Genomic DNA, 24481 nt, shown 5'->3' on the forward strand with positions numbered 1-24481 from the left:
TTGCTGCTCCCCTCCACAGAGTCACCTCCATCATGAAACAGTTTGCTTGGGATTCATCGGCTGACAAGGCTTTTTCGGTCCTCAAGCAGCATTTCTGTTCCGCCCCTATCCTCACCCTGCCTGACCCAGAGATGCAGTTTGTCATGGAGGCCGACGCCTCAGACTCTGAGGTAGGGGCGGTGGTGTCCCAGAACTCTGCTCAGGATGGGAAATTGCACCCCTGTGCCTTTTTTTCTAAGCGCCTCACCCAGGCCAAGAGCAACTACAGTATCGGAGAGAGAGAGAGAACTGCTAGCTGTGAAATTGGCTCTGGAAGAATAGAGGCACTGTTTGGAGGGGGCCAATCAGCCATTCTTAGTCTGGACTGACCATAAGAACCTGGAGTATCTACAGACAGCTAAGAGGCTGAACCCCAGACAGGCTAGGTGGTCTCTGTCCCTTGATCGTTTCAACTTCTCCCTCTCTTTCCGCCCAGGTCACCGCAATGGCAAGGCCTTCTCTCGCCAGTACAACCGAGAGGAAGAGGTCGCTGAGCCGGCTTACATCCTGCCCCAGTCTGCCCGTGTGAGTGCTGCTCTCCTCAGCATCGAGCAGGAAGTCATCAATGCCCAGGTGTCGAAATCGGGTCCAACCAGCCATCTCTTCATCCCGGTTGCACTGCGCACCAAGGTGCTGCAAAGGTGTCATGCCACCAAGATCGCCTGCCATCCTGGTGTAGCACGAACATGTTACATCGTGCAAAGGCGGTTTTGCTGGCCAACTGTCAGACAAGACATCCGGGAGTTTATGGCCACCTGTCCCAATGTGCCAAGAACAAGACACCCACCGGCAAACCTGCGGGACTATTATGTCCCCTCCCTGTGCCCCAGAGACCTTGGACCCACATCTCTATGGACTTTGTCACCGGCCTACCCACATCCCGAGGTAATACTACCATACTCACTATTGTAGGCAGGTTTTCCAAAATGGTCCACTTCATACCACTACCCAAGTTGTCCTCAGCTAAAGAGACTGCACAACTCCTCATCCAGCACGTGTTCCACCTATACAGTCTCCCCAGGGATACGGTGTCTGACAGGGGTCCCCAGTTTGTGGCCCGGTTCTGGACTGAGTTCTGTCGGCTCCTGGGCATCTCTGTTAGTCTCTCGTCAGGTTTCCACCCACAGACAAACGGGCAGACTGAACAGTAGTGTTATGATTCTGTTCCGCCTGTTTCCGGTTGCATGCTTTTGTTTTGACATAACTTCCTGTTTAGCCATAGCTCAGTTACAGGCTTTTTACTTCAATCAGTACTCCATTGTTTACACCATTATTTTCACCCCGATATAAGCAGCTTTCCCTCCACCGGAAAGCTGCCAGATTGTCCTAGACCCCAGCTCTGACTTTCCAGCGATTATTCTTGTGCATGACTCTCTTGTTCTGACCCCGGATTGCTTTTGACCACCGTTCTTTGCCTTATCCTATCCCCATTCTGTTAGCCTGCTATGTACCAAACCTCGGATATCTCCTCTCTGACCTCGCGATTGTGGACCCCTCGGATGTGTGTGTTTGCCAGCGTTGACCTTGGATTGTAGTAGTGACCTGATCTGGATTCTGGACTTTTGTTCTGTGTTGCTAGTAAAGAATCTATACTTTACCTGTGTTCATCTGGCGTTATAATTGAGTTCACCCTCGACATCGTCGGTAGCTTTATGCGCTGACCCTGACATTATTATTCTTTTTGTATGATGCTTTTGTTGATCAGTGTGTCTGAAAGAAGTGAACACAACACAAAGCCACCAGGCATGTCTAACACAACGTCACTTGTAATAATAACAGCAACACTGCAGGTCCAACATCATGCAAGAAGTCCATTTTACATTCTGATTCATCAGTGGATCCTTGCAGCCTAGCACATTAAGACCCTGATGCTTTGTCGCACATTGAACACACGTTGGCCCAAACAGCACACACACACCAAGATCGAACTACACAATATCTGTGTCTTGTCACATGGTCACTGTGTCAGCTTAGGTGATCACAGAGTCATGCAGTCTTAGTGTGACTTGACATAGCAGATTGCACATTGGACATGAACCAATCACAGCTTGTTAGTCTGTCTAGCCATCTTTCATTATTTGGGTGACATCTATAAATGATGTGAAAAAACTGGAAAAATCATTTCTTTTCCAAAAATCTGCTCTGTGCTCCTACATGCCATGTTCTAGAAGTTGATAAGCTCGGTGAGAAAAAGGTAAATAAAGAGACACTGTTGTCCTTTACTACGACACCTGACATGGGATAAAACAAGCATGCTTTCACTTGAAATGATTAAAACCTTTTGTCCTGTGAAGCAGCATCCTGTAATAAAGCAATAGGAGGTTTCCCAACAAATGTGACTGAGTGGCACACCAGTTCTACAAAATTCAGAGTTGCCTGTTGATAGCCCTCCCAGCAACAGTATCACTTGTCTCCTAATAATACTATCACCTTAAAATTAGAGTGGTATTGATGTCCTGATGTCGCAATACTATATGTAACATCTTTAAATAGCAATTAGGACACCACAGGGCAGTTTGGTTCTCAAAACTGTTTGAACATAATTTCCATGACGGGCAAGTGTAGCTCCTAATAGTCTGCATTAACCATTGCACCATAAATAAGTGTTTACGATGCATAAACAGGTACTCTTTGGCAAGTTGAGTGATCTCCATCTGACTGGATTTACTTAAGTGCGTATACATAAATATGTATGTGGGAGTTTATGCATGCTAAATGGATGCGTGCAGTGGCCAGTATCCCAGCGTGTTGTGAGCTGATGGATGTTTACAAGTGGTGGATGAGAGAGCGTGCTATCAGCAGGCAACAGAGGCAGGCAAGGAAGGAAGAAGCTGTAATTAGTTTGCTCTGGGAAAACAACAGACTCATTGACTTTGTAATGCTATCATCGAGCGTATCAGAATACAGTAGTTGGATAACATTGCAGCAGAGCAGATCCCGCCCAGTGCATGCTGATATGCATGGCATCAGTCCACCAGTCAGTGCTGATACACTTATGTGCTCCAATGAAAACATGAGGCAGCTGAACAAAAGTACTGAGATATATTAATACAACCTACTGCATTACTGGCACCTTAATATGTTACCATGTAGTGACTGATGCTTTCTTCTGCTTCTGATACAGTACACTGCTGTACACTGCAATATGATTTGCATCTTAAAAACAGCCCATAGTTGATATAAGTTCCATTTAATAACATTAACTCTGACAAGCCAAAATCTAAGCATTCAAACAAAAACTCCCCTCAAATCACAGCAGAATAAATGTCAGATGATTTTACAGAGCACCTTGATGTAACCCAAAGTATTCAGTATTCAGTAAAAGGTCAGTCCAGCCTTGCTCTTGTTAAGTGTATATGTGTGTTCATTAGTGTGCATGACAAGTTTTAAGTTAGAAATTTGAATCTCCATATTAAACTGAATGAGTCACACTGTTGCTGCTGCAGGTGCTATAAGGATGTGGAATCAGCTGAAAATAAGGAAGAGAAGATGCACTATCCAGTGCCAAGGATTCATGCATGAACAGTGACTGCAAAAATACAGTGCACCCATCTAAAACTAATGCAGTCTAATATAGCAGGTCTGCAATAAACCCAGTCTTCATAAAGGTTATAATACTGTTTTTCTTGAAATGGTTTTATACCTTTGTTGATTCAGTTGTATGGTCATCCTGGAGGCAGCAGTTTGTGAAGCAGTTGAATTGTACTGCATTAAACTGACAGGTGTTTCTATTATTTTGTCCACCCTTTTTATATCATTTCATATATATATGCATCAATAACTTTGGCCCATTTTTTATTCCTCTTGGTGTACTTTTGTCTGATCTGTTTTCATTACAATAATAAAAAGCAGGTCTGTTGGTTTTATTTTAAATCTTCACCTTCCATCAATGAATTATATTAATAATAATCAATTATATAAATGATAAACGTATAGTCTGTCATGTTTTTCATTAATGAAATGAACAGCTACTATATATTACTTTTGTCCTTCACTTTAGCAAGGCAGATTAGCTGCCCAGCCACTCGACTGGAGCCAACAGAAGACAAAGCTGTTAGTGCCAGGAGCAACAGGCGAGTCATTTCATGCTTGTTCTTGGCTATGCCTATACTACCTAGGGCTATTGCTGACATTCATATATCAGTGTTGGCAGTTCAGTGGCCTTGGGGGCCTTGTAGCAAGAGCATCTGCCTTTATTTACAGTTGACAGGAGCTGCTGTTCTGTGCGCTGTACTGTAGCACAACATCTGCAAATGTCCTGATAATGACTCCCTCCAGGATCGATCTGAAGGTCAGGAGGGTATAGTAGTGACTTTGAGTTTTAGTGCCTATTTTAAGTTTACATTCAGAGAAACCAGATTATGAATCACAAATGGTTCCTTTAACAACATATTTTTGCATGTAAAACTGAGCAATCAGCCAAGACTCTTGCTTGCAAATATCATTATCTTAGCACAGATGTATGAGAACAGACAGCTAGAGCAGCAGACAGAGAGGAAATACAGACAGCAAGTTCATAATCACACAATCTTACATTCCTTCAAACACTGTGCCTCAGCACAACTTAAAATCCTCACCACATCACCGTGCAACAAAGCAAGAGACCAACAGCTACTCCAGCTTCATCCATATATGGTGGGTGCAGCTGGAAGCCAGACCCATACAGGCTACTGTACATGTAGCTTTTACCAGTGCAGATAGATAAAAGTATACAAATCACCAAGAGGCCCTGTCACACGATTCAGTACCTAAATTTAATTTGTTGGTAACTGTTTGGCCAGCTCCATCTGTACAATCTCAAAATCTGTAAAATGACCCAGTTCAGGGATCATTTTTCAGTTATCTGTCCATCTTTTCTTCGGTATATTTACCATAGCAATGCACTTGCTTGGTACTGAAGATATGAAATGATGAACTATACAATGTGAGTCTCATCATTCACTTCCCAGCAAAGTGACCACATGACCACAAAGAAAGGCAGTCATAGTGGTTTTGGGCTTTAAAATCAGAGATCTTGTAATCTCATTAAGTCACAAGGGCTGTCTGGAAATCCACTGAACTGAAACAAGGAGTCAAGCAAGCCACGAGGGGGGGCCTCTGCAATCTCAGCCCAGGTGAGAGCCTTCAGCGGGGGTGGGATGTTGTTGAATTACTCACAGCAGAGGTCACACATCTCAGGTGAGTCCTGACAGGTTCTCAGAGCTTGTCTCCTGTCTCCTGAGCTCCTTCCTTTTCACATTTACAATGTGGAATGGCATCAGCTTTAATGATTTCAGCAAAAGCTCTGCTTAAGTACTCAAGTGAGTTTATATGGGAATGAGAATGCAGAATATCAAAGCATGACTCTCGAGCCTGTTCCACTGAGATGAATCATTGTATAATGAACTAACACTGCAGTGATGAATTACGTTCTCTTCACTTTCACACTCTTCAAACAGGCTGCAACAAGCATCCTCTGATAAGCAGGGAAAAATAAGACTTGCTTGTTCAGCAACCTTAACTCACCCAATACCAATAACCACTCTAATCTCTGTACATCTACAGCGCTTCACCCTGACTGATGGGAGAAGGCATGTGTTTGCCGCTGTGTATAAATCATCTCACTGACTTGATTAAATAAGTTTGCCATTGGTCCAACCACACTCAAAATTCCTCGAGCGCTCCTCCTGCCCGCACAAGAGCCATTGCTGTGCTGATGGCGGTTTGCCTGAGAAAGTAAATTCCTCACTTTGCAAATGGGGTCCAAATAAGGGTTGAAGCTCAAACAGCTCCACTGAAGGGATTTACATGTCGGCTAGGCTTCTGTTTTACTTGGAGGGATGATAAATCCACTGAGCACTGTGATGGTGTGAGAACATGTACCTTTTCTGCTTTGACATTTTGACATAATGTCAAGTGTGTAAAACACCATGTTTGATTGGGTGGCGGTGTGTCACTGCCAACGGCCTGCTGGTAGTGTTGAGTGATGCCGTCAGTGGTTAAAAAATATCTGATGTAGAATATAAAAGGAGAGTTAAATCAAAGAGTAGTAAAACAATAGCAAAATAAATGACTTGTGCAGAATGCTGCCAAAGATGAATACTGTGTAGGAAGGTTTTACCTCTAAAATACTATCTGTCATTTCTAAAAGAGTCAGTTATTCAAGCTTATGATTCAATAGCCTTTAAAACAGAGAATCCACTCTGTAAACATGTTATTTTGTCAAGCGTCTAAGCTGCATGGTGGATACCTAAATTTGGAACCAAACACTCTGAATCACACCTTTCAGTCTGGGTTGGACCATGAAAGATCATTTGCTGTTTCAGAGGCTGCTGTGCCCAAACAGGATGGACAATGTCTAAGTAACAGTTTTAGTAAAGTAGAACAAAACACCCTCCCACTGTTTGCACTGGTGTCCATCAACACTAAGTAGCACAACACAGACAGTGCTTTTCCACATGAAGGCTATCCTGTGATGGCTGAACAAGACAAGACCATGAGCAGATGAAAAACACCCCTTGAAGCTCTTAGTAAACTTTCTTCGTGATGTGAAACCTACCATGTGACAAGCTCCTAGTTTTCTCATGAAGAATCTACCCTCTAAATTTTGTGGATGTCACAAGGAGGGGATCGATTTTTCACATGAGAACAAAATCATTACCACATGGTTAACAAACCATAAATAAGGATAACAACTGGCCAAAAGACACAAGCGTTGACTTCTACCCTAAATGGTTCAAACTAAATCTACCACAACACACAGGAGGTTATTTACAGGGAGATTCATCATGGTGGATTGCCTTTTTTCAACTATTTTGATTGCCTGTGAGCTCAGGTTTGCATCCAACAAAGGCATCAACATTATTTTACCTCAAAACCAACATGTCAGTGTTGGGTTTGAGGCTCAAAGGAACTTCATCCAGTGGACACACAAGAGGCCAGAGACCATGGATTACTGAGAAAGTAACTATTTGATCATGGTCAAGCCACAGTGAGTGATGAGCAGGCTTGGCTGCTTCATCCTTTGTATGGCTACAACCAAATCACTGTGAGCTACAGATGACAAAATACCCCTTAAAATAAGGGAATGATGAGTATCAGATGTGCAATTGTGGCTCGCTTTGGATACAGGTTGAAAACCTCCAATCTGAAAGCCCAGCTTTTTAATCAACATTTTATCATAAACAGGTCATTTAATCGAGGTATGAATTTGTGGGATCGTCTAACATTTGGCACAGATTTAAAACCAAAGCTCACCTGATTGGCAAGAGCTTTGATTTCTACTTGTGGGAAACTGTCTGCAATAAGAATGTAAGCAATTGCAAAACATTTCAAAGACCAAGCTTCTATGTAAGTTGAAAAAGTGTGTTTTTATAATTACTCAATGCTAAAGATTCTGTTTTGGACAGCAGTCCCCTGTCCGTTCCTCTTTGATTAGGGGTGATCACAGGATGCTTTTTCTCATTTGATCACCAATAGCGCAATGAAGTGAGAATAAAGAAACAACATCAAGTCAAAATTATTGGTATACACACAAAAAATATAGTAATACAAGAACAAATGAACCCGAGAGTGCTCTTTTACTATAAATCCTTATGTGAAACCCTCAATTCAGGCTTTTGTCTGCTGTTTTCTTGAGTCTAAATCTGTAAACAAACTGTCTTAACCTTTATTGAAATTTCCTTTTAATCTAAACTTGCTCTTTATGTTTCTTCATCTATCTATTTTTCTTCTTTATCTTTCTCTTTATGTCTATCTATTTTTCTTCTTTATCTTTCTGTTGCTTAAGTTAGTGGGTAGGCCAAGTGTCTACTAATTCAGCCTTGGCCTCAGCTGCAGTTCAGTGCCATCCTCTCTGGTCACAACTTTTTTTTATAACACTTTTTTATAGCATTTTCTGCCATATACTTCAGAGCGGATGCAACTGGAGGTTCTTGTAGTTTTAAGAGTTCATCAGCCAAACCTTTTGAAACCAAAAAAATTCAATCTTACAAATGAATGTAATGCATGACATAAGAAAAACTTTGGCGCAAACATGTGAGAATAATTATTTAGCAATCAGTGTTCAAAGTTAACTACTGTGAACGTTTCAAGGTGATTTACTGCAATTTATGACATTTTTCATCAACATTTCACTCAAAGTTGCCACAGTTTTACTTCTGTGTTGTGTTAAAAGATGAAGTGCCCTGGGGGAGACTATGTTTGTTTGTAAGGAATAGGAGAGACAGATGGAAGAGACAAATATTACAAGAGTGACAGATCAACAGGGAAAGCAATCATTCCAAGGGTATCACTGTCAGAAAGCACCTTCCTGTTATAAGGTAGGAGGAAGACATCAATAAGGGCTCTTTTGGCATTTCATCAGGGGTTCTGGACAAGGCCATGAAAGTAGTAACAAATCTTCCCTTCAGACTAATGACCAATTTGAAAATTGTGATGCCAGGGCAACAGCATTGTCTTCAAATAAAATTCAAAAAGTGCTAATTAAAAAAAGCTGTCAGTCAAAAAAGCCTCTCAATTTGGTACAGTAATAAAAACTGCATTCCATTCTGTTTTGTCTCTTTAGTGGGAGAAGACATACAAGCCTTTTGACCTCTTGACAGTTGTTAAATACCATCCTTGTGTTAGCTCAAGGTCAGGGCTGAATGATTTCCATTATGCATCTATATCCCTTCTCCAAAGTGTCAGAAAGAATAAGTGTGAGAAAAGTGAAAGGAAAGCAAATACAATGCAAAGGAAGATAAGAAAAAACTCTCCTGACAATGTTCTCAGCTGCTCTGCTTCATCTCTTGTAATGCCAAAGCATATGCAGGTTAAGCTGAGAGAGAAAACACGTGTTTGCCTGCTGTGTTGACCACTTGCTCCTGATCTCTCTCCGACTCTGTCACCACAAATCACTACTCCCTGGGTCATGAAAGGCTCCCGAGCCTCAAACGGCAACTCAAATGAACTTTCTGTGCTCCATTCCCACGGCAGCAGTTTTCCCATGGGTGTGTGGTAGACTAGCTTATATCCAAAACATGCAGAGTAAAGCTTTTTCAGTTGAAATGACATCTAAAAATCATGTTCCAACAATTTTTTTTTTATAAACTAAAACACCCAAATTCAGCTTGAGTTTTTCAGCTTTCTGAAGACATATTCTAAGCCACGAGAGAATGCAAAGAACATTAAATTAAGGAAACTTGTTTGACATGCCGACCACAAAAAAACTACAGCAAAAAACAAACAAAAAAACCCTCTGCATCTGAGAATCTACTCTTACCTGCACACAGGTGCCACTTTTTCTCACGCTCTCTCTTCTGTCCCTCTTGTTTCTACCTCTGCATTCTCCCTGCCTTTAGACACCCTTCAGGAGAGGGGGCAACAGAGGGAGTACCAAATACAGACACTTTCCTCCTCCTCCTTCACCCCTCACTCAAAACAGCAGCAGTAATCCCAAACATGTGCCAGAGAGCTACTGAACTCGATTCTGTGTTTATGTGTGCATGTTTGTGGATGTCTGTGCAGCCTCTGGACCGGACCAGGATGTAGTCTTTATACTGCTGGCTTTGGTTCCTCCTGTCAACTGCCAAGAAATTTTGAAACACACTATATAAGGCCAAGAAAGTGGCTTGGGGCTCCTTATGATTCCAGTACCCAAAATGAGAGAGCAAAAGCTGTCCGAGGGCAGACAGTAACTGTATCCCTCTGTATCTCTCCCTCTCCTAACCCGCTCTAGTTCCCTCTCTCTTTCTCCTCCCTCCTTTTCTTCATAGACCTCTCTGTAGCTGTTGACATGCTTGAACAGAGAGAGAGAGAATAACTTCTCTGTTCTTGTTTGATTCAAAATAATCAAAATGCACTAATTCATTTTTGCCAATTATAAATTTTAATGATGACTTGCTGATTGAGATCACACAGACTCAGCTGTTACTTGTATATGTGTAAAAAAAACAAAAACAAATAAAACCAAAATTTTCCAGTGAAATAGTAATTTTTGATTGCCTGAAAGTCATTCACAGGCAAACAAATGTATGTATAGTATGTTATTCTACACACTGATGCTATTTTGATTTAGAGTTATTTAGACCCCAGAGACTAACTCCCTGTTAGATGTCTTAACAAAACTCCAATAACAAAAAATTAAATAAATGTATTTGGGATTTAGAAGGGGTAGTGCTGCATAAATAAAGTACTGTCAACACCAAACACAGATGAAAAATTTGAAGTAATGCATCATTTTTATAGCAGATTTCTGAAACAAGTCATCAGTACACAATCATGCTTATTCTTATTAAATTAGGAAAAGTCAGGAACTAACAAGATAACAAAATGTTGTGTTTTTGACCCATGTACAAGAGCTGTGGATGTCTAGAACCCTAAACACAACATTAGAGATGAAATGAGTGACTTTAAAGCACTTGATTACTTGATTTCATAAGATTTCTTGCTTCATGGGTGTTTCACTTCATGCACCACTGTTATATACAGCAAGCCTACTTTTGTTTTTATCCACAGAAGAGGTGTACGTACCCCTCTTTATATAGAGAATGATAACATCTTATGTTGAATACATGATTCTGTATACATTACTATCAAAGCAACATGAAATAACAGGAAAATCTTTTAATCATTTTTTTTCTTAAGAGTACTAACGCTGAACAGAAAAACAAGACAAGACATGGTGTAACACACAGCGCACTTATGGGTTGATAATATAGTCCGTGGTCAGAGCCAGCAAACACATACATCCAAGGGAATCCAAAGTTCACTGACCAAAGGGGAAGTCCGATAATTCATACACAGGGCAGCAGTCCGACACAAGAGGGCAAGGCAGAACAGAATTATCAAAGTAAACGATCCAGGTCAAAACACAAAATATGAAAACCAAAAACCGCTGGACAGTTAGAGCTGGAGTCTAGAACAATCTGGCAGGGGAATGGTGGGGGAAGGCTGCTTATAATGCGGTGAAAACAGGTGTAAACAATAAGGAGCAGGTGAAACGAATGTGAGTGATGATGAAAGTAAAAAGACCGAAACTGTGGTGAAGCAAAACATGAAGTAACGTCAAAATAAAAGCACGACAGGAAGCAGCAGAACCGTCGAGGTGTCCTTGAGCAAGACACTAAACCCCCAGTTGCTCCCGGTGATGTCACCGGTGTGTGAATGCGTGAGTGCTTGGGAGTGCGAATGGGTGAATGGCCGAATAATGTGTGAAAGCGCTTTGAGTGTGCTGTAAAAGCATAGAACCCTGTGGAGAATGGTGAAAGTAAAAAGACCAAAACTGTGGTGAAGCAAAATGGGAAGTAATGTCAAAAAAAAAGCACGACAGGAAGCAAGGAACCGAATCATGACACTGGGTGACATGCTGAACAAGTTTGTGTTTGTCTATTTAGATGACATTCTCATGCCAATACTTTTAGAATACCTCTATGAGTGGAGCAGAAATGCACATCTGTACTTTTAGCTTTCGACAGCCACTATCTATAAGCTGCACTTGCATGCACAGTGACTCCAAAGCAAAAATTTGATGTCAGAAGAGGTGGATAACATAATAGCACAAGATACCTCTTTCATTTTAATATCTGGGATGAAAATATTTATGAGCTTCTAGTTGGGTTTTGAACACTTGGGGTGAACTTAGCGCTTGACCCTCCAGATGAGGACTGAGGCCATCTCATCTGCTAGCGCACGGCTATTAGGCCATTCATACCACCAGCACTGTCTCAGACGCATCTATACCACTGAAGGGCGTCACTATGGAGATGTGCTGTGAAGGCTCTTTGATGTGACGTATTTGCGCCAGGGAAACAGACTTGCCTCTGTGAAGGGCTGCTGGGGAAAGAGGAGGACTGGCTCCCGCAAATGTGTATGTGTGTGCATAGAAGTGTCTCGTTATTTTTTCTCTCCCGTGTTCCATCTCTTTCACTTTCATGCTTGGATGGTCTCTTTTCCATGCCAACAGTCTTGATCGCGCTTCATCCCTGCTTCTATGCATGTCTTTCTGTGTTTTTGGTCTTGCTCCATGCACTTTCTCCTTTTGGAAGATAAAGTAGAATTTTAGAAAAAGAGAACTGTAGAATGGAAAAGCCTCTGCAACATCATACAAACCGAGTTATGCAGCTTCATCAGGGAAAAAGTTAATTTAACAGCTGAAATTGCATTTACTGATCACTCTCTCTAGTCCAAAATTAAAATAACACTCGGCTTGACTATGATGTTTTAAGATATTTAAACTGTTATACAGCAGGCAGTTGGTTTAGCTTAGTGTATAGGCTGGGAGCCATACTGTAAACACCCTGTACCATGGCTTAAGAAACCTGCACAAGAGTACACACAGTGAAAACCTTTGGACAAAGCCAGCCTAGCTTTTCCCCCTGGCTTCCAGTCTTTGTGCTAAACCAACTTTCAGTAACTAATCTCTTGGCAAGCGAGAGGAAGTATTTCCCATGAAGCCAGACCATTCCTTTAAATAATTTGATTTGGAAGGACACAACATGAACTATGCAAAGAAGAGCCCTGTGTAAACAGAGTAACATAAAGTTTTACTGTAGGTGATTAAATGGAGTTGCACCTCTACCTCTTCTAAAATTAAAAAGCTTCTGGGAAGCATTTTACTGAGTGTGTCATTTGCCCAGTTTTCACACATCTACATGTTAGGATGTGGATTAAAATTTTAGGAGGCCCATCTTATTTCAAGTTAGGCTTAGTTAAGTTTGAAATGTGCATGCCTGGACTCAGAGGCAAACAAATCAGCTTTAGAGTCTGTTTGTAATAGTAAGAACAGTATGCTGTTGCAGGCACAGACCATGAGAGTTTCCTGATATCAGTACAGGACATCCTTCCTTTCTCTAAAATATTTACAGTAGTTGTTCTATGCACATCAGTGCTGTGCTCGTTATGCAAGCAGTGAGTAAGATCAGGCTGACAGACAGGAATTTTGGGCCCCGAGATGAAACAGGACCGTCCGCCTGCTCAAAGAAATATCTCCTGAATTTTCTTTAGCCATGACAAAGAAACTACTGTATTTGTTCTAAAAATAAAAGTTCAGCACTTGATGGAGTTGCCAAATCAAAACAATACCTTTAAGACGAGGTAACACTTTTAAAGCTTAAGATTAACAAGTTGCTTTGAATAATCATGTCAAATAACCAACAGCCTTGTCCTCCCACTGGTTACTATGAACAGTGTATATGACAAGAGATATTATGCTTGCAGAGGGAAATGCCCTCTACCTGACAGACTTTGAAGTATAAAGGCTTCAACAGGAATATGCACCTTAGGTTTTTAATGGGCCTCAAGCTTTCTGTGATTTTATTCTAAGACTACAACAGTGACTCACTTCCTCATTGTTCTGTTTCAATCCTGCATCTGCTCCAAGATATGTGAGCATCTACAACTACAGGAAGTGGAAAAGCCTGATTATGAGAACACTTTGTTTGGCTCCACCTGACTGCAATGATAAGTACAGAAGGTGTGAGATTTTTAAATATATTTGCTAAACAAAAACTTTGCAGTGTCCATTGTTGAAAACAGTGAACACTGTAGCAAGGTGGTAGCAGTTAGTGATGGCCCATGAACCCAGAGAATAATCTGAGTTCAAGATCAGCAATGCCCAACCTGATCCAGGCCATGCCCACCGATTTTTATTGGAATAAAAGTGGCCTTGTATGCTGTCCATCAGTAGTATCATAATGCACTGAGTTATGCAATGATTTATAGATTCCTCACAGTTTGCAATACACAACCCAACTGTCCTTTAATAACTGTGATGTGTTTCTGACTCCACCACTAGACCTGCAGGATGCAGACTGTTTTACAGGACTAGAAAAAACAAGACATACAGTACCTTTAACAACACAGATCAATTTTGCGTTACTATCCCAAAGTTTTCCAAACAAATTTGTCTTGTGGTCATGTGTGCATGTCAGAAACAACCACAATGAATTTAGTACAAAACTCAAACATGTAAATGGCATTTTCCAAAGCTAAGCCAAGGAAAGACAAAAGCAGTCTTGAGGAATATTCAAATCTCTTGTGCTCTCAACATTCTTGTCCAACCCCTTCCCATCATTCCTATCTGGCCCTACCTTTCCTTGCCAAACCTCAGCTGTGTGTTCTAACTCGAACAGGACAAACCACTGCAGCGGCATTCCAGGAGGCTCCTCCAAGACTTGACAGAGATAAATCCAAAAGAATAATGAGGGCTTGTTTCCATGGATGGTGCGAAAGAACAGAGAATTCAGAGAGGCTGTACTACTCAGTCAACACAACAAAACACACGTACTTGCACACATAGATACTGATGGTACTCCATTATGTGGATTTGTTTATGTATTTTTGCTTCATTGGGGCCAAAGTTAATTCATAACAATTTACCTGCAGGACCCCTGCAAATAGTACCTAAATAAATCTGAAGCAGCTGCAAATTCCTTGTAAAATAATGGGTATTTTCATGTGTTTATCTCCAAAAAAATCCTACAAATTAAACTTGAGAAAGAATATGTCACACCAGCCTCTCATAAGTAGATATACTGTACAGCCATTCAGTAAGTCATTTTCTTTATGTCTAAGCCAGAATGGTCTAGGACTACTGGATTTATGAGAAAAACTGAACATTAGGCTGAACTGAGGAATGCTGTGTGGACATTCTGATCGGAGGCGCAGATGCAATCTACGGGACCTGGAGGAGACGCCGGCGGGGTAAGCGGGCAGGTGCCTTAGTCAGGCTTTGCCAGAGAGGGACCCGGATTCCACTCTTGTCTATCCACCTAGCAAATCTCCACTCCCTAGTCAACAAGATGGATGAAATCCTTCTCGTCAACAGGACCAACTTTGACTTTGCATGCTCTGCTGCTTTATGCTTCACAGACACTTGGCTCAAAGACTCCATAGTGGACAGCACAATACAAATACCAGGCTTCCAGGTGTACAGAGCGGATCGCGTAATGGAGCTGTCCGGGAAAACGAGAGGAGAGGGAATCTGTCTCTACATAAATGAAGGTTGGTGCACAGATATCACGGTGCTATGGTGGACATGTAACACAGACTTAGGGACTCTTTATCAACTGCAAAGCCTTCTATTCTCCTTGTAAATTTTCAAGCTTCATCCTGGTGGGTGTTTATTTAAAGCCGCAGGCCCACGCTAGCGCACTGCAGCTCCTGGCAGAACTGACAACTAGCGTGGAGCTAGAATATCCTGACTCCCCACTCATTGTTCTAGGGGACTTCAACAGAGCAAGTCTCACCCATGAACTGTCCAAATACAGGCAGCACGTCACCTGTCCCACCAGGAATAAAAATCACGACACAGCAATAAAGACGCCTATCACTGTCCGCCTATCACTGTCCCCCATGCAGCCCCAATGCTCTGATCACTGCATGGTCCATCATATTCGAACCTACAGGCAGAAGCTTAAAGTTGCAAAGCCTGTGGTCAAAACAGTGAAGAGCTGGACTGGAGGCTAAGTCGGAGCTACAGGCCTGCTTTGACTGAACAGACTGGAGTGAATTGGAGACTGCAGCTACGGACCTGGATGAACTCACTGACTGTGGACAATGCAGTTAACATGGCACTGCATTACATCCTGCAACACCTTGACTACCCAGGGACCTATGCACTGGGACTTCAGCTCAGCATTCAACACCATCATCCTGGACATCCTCCACTCCAAACTGACCCAGCTCACTGTGCCTGCCCCCACCTGTCAGTGGATTACCAGCTTTCAGGGAGACAGACAGGGAGCAGCAGGTGAGGCTGGGGAAAACCACATCCAGCACCCAGACAATAAGCACAGGTGCCCCCCAGGGATGTGTGCTCTCCCCTCTGCTGTTTTCACTCTACACCAACAACTGCATCTCAAAGGACCCCTCTGTCAAGCTCCTAAAGTTTGCAGATGACACAACGGTCATTGGTCTCATCCGAGATGTGACGAGTCAGCCTACAGACGGGAGGTTGAGCAGCTGGTCCTGTGGTGTAGCCGCAGCAACCTGGAGCTGAACACGCTCAAAACAGTGGAGATGACAGTGGACTTCAGGAACAGCCCCCCCCACTGTTGCATTCCGATTCTTTGTGCCATGCTAACTCTGAGAGACGAGGCAATCCAAGTAACTTCAAAACAGTGCTGATTTATTCAATGAACACAGGTAAAAAATTAACATTACACGCTCAGGTATCTTGCACCTCCACCTCCATCACTGTCTGGTTTGGCTCAGCAACCAAACAGGACAGGAACAGACTCCAGCAGACAGTCAGGACTGCAGAAAGAATAATCAGTGCCAGCTTGCTCTCCATGGAAAACCTGTACACCTCACGGGTCAAAAGGAGGGCGGAGAAGATTTCTGCAGACCCCTCACACCCTGGACACAATCTGTTCGAACTCCTCCCCTCTGGATGGTGCTACAGGTCACTGTGCGCCAAGACAACCAGGCACAGGGACAGTTTCTTCCCCCAAGCTGTCACTCTGTTAAACACTTAACCCACGATAGTATGACTGGACAATAACCCTTAGTGCAATACCTATAAACATACTGTACCTTAGCACTATTCTGATTGATGTTGATGAAAGAAATGCCAATTGCAAATAAGGAAGGTCAAGACTGACAGTCTGATGTCCTGCAAGATTAGGTAATGCAACTGACCACGTTTCTGTCATGTACACAACAAACAAAAACTATGTGCATTTGTACAGACAAGGATTTCTTTTCTGCTACACTTTAAGCTTTTAAATGAACTCTTTTAAATGAACTATGGAACTTCATTTTAATTCTGCAAATAAATGAAGTGGCATGGAATAAAATAAACTGTTTTAACAGCAAATATTGACAGGGACAGTGTGTGAAGCTGCCCACAATGTCGAGGGTGAACTCAATTATAAAGCCAGATGAGTAAAAACAGAACACCGACTCTTTAATCACAGCACTGGTCAGACAAAAAGGATACACAATGCAGGAGTCTGAGTCAACAAGTAACACTTTCAGATTGATAATACAGTCCAGGGTCAGAGCCAGCAAACTTACACATTCAAGATATCCACAAGAAACACGGTCAGAAAGGGAATGTTAGGTATTTTTAGTCAGATAGAAATTGGATAGATACTTTATGTATTAGAAATGTTTAGTGGAGATAGGATGTCTAGTTAGACTGTTAAATGCTTAGGCATGCTTATGAGTTTCTACAGGGTACATCTGGTCAAGGATAACTAGAGAGAAGAGTTGATGACTGTCAGCAGACAGGTATGACCAGCTGCAAAGCTGGTAACAGAGACGTCTCGGTTGACGTTTCTGTGTAGTATGGGGCTAGCCCCACCGAGGGGATATAATGTATAGGCCTGGTGGGTTCAGGGTCTTTCATCTTACATCTGCCTGCGAGCAGTTTGGAGGTGCAAGATACCTGAGCGTGTAATGTTAATTTTACCTGTGATCCTTTGAATAAATCAGCACTGTTTTGAAGTTACTTGGACTGTCTCGTCTCTCAGAGTTAGCAATGGTAACAAGAACCTCAGTCCTTCAGGAAGATGCACAGAAAACACAATCTGAATCAGGAGGGTCAGGCAATATTCGGTGGTCACAAGGTAGAACAATCTGGCAGCTTCCTGGTGGGAGGAAGCTGCCTATAAAGGGGTGTAAACAGGTGCAAACAATTGTCATTGATTAAGGTAAAGAGTCTGTAGCTGAGATGAGACTGTAACAGGAAGTAATATCAAAATAAAAGCATGAGACCGGAAGTAGAGGGGACAGAATCATGACAAATATATGTAGTTTAACAACTATTTATTTATTTATTTGGTCTATATATTTTTGTAGGCTGGGCTACATGTACACATTGAGAACCACTGTACCAGAGTCAAATTCCTTGTGTCCAGCACACCTGGCCAATAAAGCAAATTCTGATTCTGATTATGCTTTGAGCATAAAAACTTTAAGCTGCACATATTAATATGTATTTTTTTAACTAATGGACCAAATGAATTTTTTGAACATGAAAGATGACACATGCTGTATACTCACAATTAAAACCCAACTCTGTAGTCAGTTCAGCTCTTAGTGAAAACTAATTAACTGTGCATATGTAGTATTGTCTCACATCACACTGTAAGTGAAAAACATTTACCTTCATCATGCCCTCATTAAAATCAGAATAGACCCTATGCCATAAAAACACAGAGATGCTACATAAAATATAATAACACCACCAACAACATACTTACTGTATAGCATTAAAAGGAACATTGTGGCAACTTGTAATAACAAACATTAAATGAAATTAGTGCAGCACAGCAGTTAAAGTCTGGGGGCCTGCAGACCACTGGCGACAACCTCGCCATGCTTCACAATACATTTACTGTTGGAGGTCAGCGTGGAGTCAGCTAAAAAAAGCCACACTCGTATTGACACTAAGACTTTACTTCTCTGGATTTTGACAGCTTGAGACAATGAACATGCCACTGCTATACTGTCTCCCATTTATTTTTATACAAGAGTCATTTCACTGGATGAAGTGACATATATTTATACATGTTTGGTCCCAAGTAAACAATTTAGAGGTTAGCACATGAGCAAATAAGGATTAGAAAACTTGTGTCAAAATTCTACTTTTTTACCAATTTTAAAATTCCCATCTGCTGCTTTCAACATTATTATCTACCATTCCTGCCCACCATTTTCTCTTCTCAGACACACACACCTCTTACTCCTCCTTCCTCCGAACATTTCCTGCCCAGTGTCTGTCACCAACAGAATGAATGACTCATGAATCTGGCGATCCTGATCATTTCCCCAACTGCCACCACAAATGACTTTGCCTGGTTTCTGAGGTATTTGGCAGATTTTCCCTGGATGTTTTGGGAACACACAACTTTTGTTCCTATAGTAATATTTGGTTAGTGGGATGGCTTTGAGAATGTTTTTGGGGAAAGGGAGAGGAAGTAAGAATTGGGGTGAACAGAGGAGAAAGGAGGGAAGGAGAAGAGTGATATTTAAAGATTTCTCCCAACCAGTCACAACTAAAACCAATAAAACCAATAGTCTTGTTATGCTCTTCCCCTCCACCCTTTTCCTCCCTTTCCTCTGGCATTCATTCCTCCTTTCCTTCCTTTCCATTTACTCACCCCATGCATTCTTCCCTTTTCCACTGCAGATTGGGATCACATGTGTTGAGTGTGACTGTGAAGAGGTGGATAAGTAAAATATATGATTTGATGCGAGAAGCACATTTTTCTCTAGTCATGAAGGTCTCATATTATTCCGTTTGCAGATTTTTTTTTTTTTTTGCAAATCAATGTATTTATCTAATGCATGTATTTTAAACTGAATTTCCATTGGCTGGTAAGATGAAACCACTCAACTGGGTTTGTTAGGTCAGATCAAATGTTGCAAATGTTCTTAATTAGAAGAAGTTTAACAGGTGCTTAATGGAGAGATTCAACCAAGCCAAACCAGCAAAGTCCAGTAATGCATAGTATGGATTTACTGAGCTTTCAAACAGAAAACAGATCTGCAAAACATGTAAGGAACTGCACTGTCTTAATCCACTAGCAAGAGGGACATATAAGTCAGGAAAGATGGTTTGGAGGCTAAACCTGGGGTTTAAAACACTTTACGACCAGTTTTCAGAACTTTGGAACATTATTACACTTGCAGTCATTTTATCCTCTGTTGTGACAATCGCCAGATAAAAGCTAGAACAGGTATACAGTGCCTTGCGAAAGTATTCGGCCCCCTTGAACTTTGCGACCTTTTGCCACATTTCAGGCTTCAAACATAAAGATATAAAACTGTAATTTTTTGTGAAGAATCAACAACAAGTGGGACACAATCATGAAGTGGAACGAAATTTATTGGATATTTCAAACTTTTTTAACAAATAAAAAACTGAAAAATTGGGCGTGCAAAATTATTCAACCCCCTTAAGTTAATACGTTGTAGCGCCACCTTTTGCTGCGATTACAGCTGTAAATCGCTTGGGGTATGTCTCTATCAGTTTTGCACATCGAGAGACTGAAATTTTTGCCCATGCCTCCTTGCAAAACAGCTCGAGCTCAGTGAGGTTGGATGGAGAGCATTTGTGAACAGCAGTTTTCAGTTCTTTCCACAGATTCTCGATTGGCATACAAGGAGAAGACTGATCAGAGATGCAGCCAAGCGGCCCATGATCACTCTGGATGAACTGCAGAGATCTACAGCTGAGGTGGGAGACTCTGTCCATAGGACAACAATCAGTCGTATACTGCACAAATCTGGCCTTTATGGAAGAGTGGCAAGAAGAAAGCCATTTCTTAAAGATATCCATAAAAAGTGTCGTTTAAAGTTTGCCACAAGCCACCTGGGAGACGCACCAAACATGTGGAAGAAGGTGCTCTGGTCAGATGAAACCAAAATCGAACTTTTTGGCAACAATGCAAAATGTTATGTTTGGCGTAAAAGCAACACAGCTCATCACCTTGAACACACCATCCCCACTGTCAAACATGGTGGTGGCAGCATCATGGTTTGGGCCTGCTTTTCTTCAGCAGGGACAGGGAAGATGGTTAAAATTGATGGGAAGATGGATGGAGCCAAATACAGGACCATTCTGGAAGGAAACCTGATGGAGTCTGCAAAAGACCTGAGACTGGGATGGAGATTTGTCTTCCAACAAGACAATGATCCAAAACATAAAGCAAAATCTACAATGGAATGGTTCAAAACTAAACATATCCAGGTGTTAGAATGGCCAAGTCAAAGTCCAGACCTGAATCCAATCGAGAATCTGTGGAAAGAACTGAAAACTGCTGTTCACAAATGCTCTCCATCCAACCTCACTGAGCTTGAGCTGTTTTGCAAGGAGGAATGGGCAAAAATTTCAGTCTCTTGATGTGCAAAACTGATAGAGACATACCCCAAGCGACTTACAGCTGTAATCGGAGCAAAAGGTGGCGCTACAAAGTATTAACTTAAGGGGGCTGAATAATTTTGCACGCCCAGTTTTTCAGTTTTTTATTTGTTAAAAAAGTTTGAAATATCCAATAAATTTCGTTCCACTTCATGATTGTGTCCCACTTGTTGTTGATTCTTCACAAAAAAATTACAGTTTTATATCTTTATGTTTGAAGCCTGAAATGTGGCAAAAGGTCGCAAAGTTCAAGGGGGCCGAATACTTTCGCAAGGCACTGTATTTATATTAGCCTTCTGTTTAAACATTCTGCCCTTCCACGCAGCCTCAATGTGACAATGTGATGTCATGGTTCTGATGTTAGCAGCCACACCATTTGCACTCTGTTAGTGTGATAATGTATTAAATATGGTGATGAAACACACTAAAATAAAGACCAATAAAGACACTGTGTGTTTATATTGGTCAGCCATGCATGCACAGCTGCATAGTCGGATTTAAAGAGAGTTGAATATTGACTTGTGCGTCCACCAGAGCTAGCTGGAGACTGCAATGAAATGGTAAATGGATTCTTGAATTCATTTCATTCTGCATCTGCACCCTGGCTGTTCCAGTAGCCTCAGTGAGATGAATGAGAGAGCAGTATTATGTCACATCAGCTCTCAAATCTGTCTGAACATGGCCAGTGAATCACTCACTGAAGCTGAAACTGCTTAGTTAAACGTCTGTTTTAAGCAAATGTTTCTAGCCAGCAATATGCACACCCAGTGCCTAAACGTTGTCTGGTCTCACTTGCTGTTTAGTGTTATATAACAATAAAAATAGTGAAACAAAGTCTACCAAGGATGGAGGTCACATCAGGTTGTATCTATGTGCATGTATTGTGTGTACTTGTATAGTATGCTATGTGTGTATCACTCAGAATGGGTCCAATACTTATGTGCATGCACAAATGTGGGTGTGAGCCTGCATGTCAGTATGAATTTGAAGTATGTGTGTGTGTGTGTGTGTGTGTGTGTGTGTGTGTATGGCTGTGCTTCTGTGCACATATTTGCAAATTCTGCATATGTAATGACAACAAGTAAGAATTTGCTAATGATAAGAAGTAAAAGGTGTTCCATGTCTTACCTTTACTTCACATTTTTTATGGCAGGACAGCCGGCACGCTGAAATAAGAGAGACAACATTTGGTTTGTAATGGTTCATTTAAAGAGATGACAGCAGATGTAAAAATAAATAAATAGATAAGTAAATAAATGTCTCAGGAGGAAAGGAGCACATATTCTCTTTTATGGATAGGAAAGCCCTTGATGTTTCTTTCTCAAAGCAGCAGGTGTGGATATAACAGCTCTTTATCACAGAAGAATTACAGATTGCAAAGTGAAGCTGAAAAAGAAAATGTCATTTACACTAGGATGATCGTTTGCTGAGAACTGCAGCAAGGTCAGCTCTAATCCTGACGCAAACACGCTGTGGTGCTGCCCCCAAGTGGCCACATGAAGCAAACATCCATTCAATAATTTGTCTGTATTTTAGTCATTCAGTTTTTGATCCAGATGCTTGAACTTTGACTTTTTGGTGCTTGGGTGCTAGGTAGATGGTGGGGTGAGAGACTGAGCTGGGTGGTCTTGATAGACAAAACACTGGTTAAATAGGGTAAACCTCTGTAACAGTGATAAATGGATTACTATGTCATTTTGTGTGTGAAGCATTGCTTGGTAATTAGCCTGAAATGGCAAGTGTTAAGTGAATGTTTGTTTGAGGCCGATGTCCAAGCCTGTGTGAAAGTGTTTAGTGTAGTTATATTACTGACTGCTATTTCATTAACTGATGTTAAAGAAACCCGTGACCCCGTTTGGGACTAAGTGGTATAGAAAATGGATGGATGGATGTTAAAGAAACAACTAGCTGAAAAATGTCAATGTCAGTGTAAGAGAAAACCCTAATTAAAGATCATGACAAAGATTTATAATGAAAAGATTCTGCAATTTATAAATGATAAAATTGAAGCAGGAATAGAAACTAGCAGTGTAAAAGGAAAAAAGTGATAAACATCTGTGCACATACTACATATGTGTGGAATTCCAGGTTTCCAGAATATAAATGCATGATGATATTCTTAAAAACATTTGAGCACAGCAGTGTTCCTCTATTCTGCTTTCTATTTGTGCAAATAATTGCCCATGTTTCATCATGTTTCCTTTAAATGGCCTTTGTAATGCATCTTGGAAATGTGGAGCTAATCCATGTAGGCACCAGAGGGAATCATTATCATCATGTGGTTTTATACACTGTTAATGAGTCCCACTTATCCACAGGAGGTACAAGCCTATCCTCACACGCACTCATCTCAGAAAAGAGCAAAGCAAAACATGCCAACACCAAATAAACAAACCAGTGCATTATTTCATACGTTTCCCCTAAATTAAGCCTGATGTAACTTGTATCTTTGGATGTCTAATAAAATATAAAATAAGGTTCTGTGGATATATAGCAAGGTTTGAAAAAAGGTTTGCCACCTTGGGAAATATGGCTGTTTACTGTGTGGTGGAGAGTTAGATGAAAAGAATGAAACCACTTATATCACATATCTTCCAATTAAATTACAAGGCTACAGCCAGCAGCTGGTTAGCATAGCGTAGCCCAAAGACAGGAAAAAACAGACAAAGCTAGCCATGTTTAACCTATACAAAAGCCAGAATTTAAAAATGGCAGTTTGCTGTCTTCTAGGTGGTCACATGCTGGACCCTTTCTTATGTGAGAGAAGTAGCCTCCATAGGTCTCAGATGGTTGCCTGGCAACTGGTCCTGTCCAAGAAATAGTCCAGCACGTAACCGCCATGAAACAAACAGGTGTATTTTCCTAAAGTTGAACTATTCCTTTAAAGGGGTTAAGGGCACTAACAGTAAATCAGAAGAATGTGCCGATAACACTACAGTCATTTAGTGTATCTGCACCCATCTGGAAGAGAGCGCAGCACATTGTCTTACTGGCGCATTATATATGTTGACCACATGCCCTCCAGCAACATAGTCTTTACATAGGGCACCAAGCAACATTTCCTGGCAGAAATATAGGGCAGAAAGGATGCTCAGATGAGCATGTCCAGATGTTCTACTTGTGAACTCAGACCGCGGCAGTGTCTCATGCTAAAAATATGCTTTCTGCTGAATACACCAACTTTCTACAGATACTGTAAGACATTAGGAGGTAGTCTGAGGCTGTTAACTGGATGACATTACAATTCACCATTTAGCAAGGAGAGCTTGTATTTTAACGTAGAAGATGAGTGAGCAAAAGAGGAATAAAAATGGAAGGGAAATCTCCAGTGCTCAACTTTACAGTCTCTTTCATTTGCTTTCCTTGTCTAGCTCCCAGTCCCCCATACCCCAATTTCTCTCTTTTCATTCACCCACCACTCCGCTGACCCTTCTTTCCGTCTTTTCCCTCTTATCTAGGCTAATGCAGCAGCAGCAGCCATGTTAAATTTAACAGCAAATCCTCAACCAAAGCTGTATACAGGCCCCCTCTTCTTTTGCCAGGCTTGTGTTTGTCAACTTGGCTTCTGCTAAAGATGCTGTGCTTGTAGTTCAAAAGGAGAACTGGAGAGTG

General features: G+C 41.5%; 1 protein-coding gene across 1 annotated transcript in view; it reads right to left on the minus strand.

Moving 5' to 3' along the window:
• The window catches only part of tns1a (tensin 1a), a 97104-nt gene that overhangs the window by 45724 nt on the left and 26899 nt on the right, over positions 1-24481 (minus strand). Inside the window, exon 3 of the mRNA XM_020615283.1 lies at positions 21998-22035. Coding sequence (XP_020470939.1) covers positions 21998-22035 — 38 coding nt within the window. The remainder of the gene's footprint in view (positions 1-21997; positions 22036-24481) is intronic.

This window comes from Monopterus albus, unplaced genomic scaffold (assembly GCF_001952655.1).
Source record: "Monopterus albus unplaced genomic scaffold, M_albus_1.0 scaffold161.1, whole genome shotgun sequence".
In the NCBI taxonomy this organism is placed as follows: domain Eukaryota; kingdom Metazoa; phylum Chordata; class Actinopteri; order Synbranchiformes; family Synbranchidae; genus Monopterus; species Monopterus albus.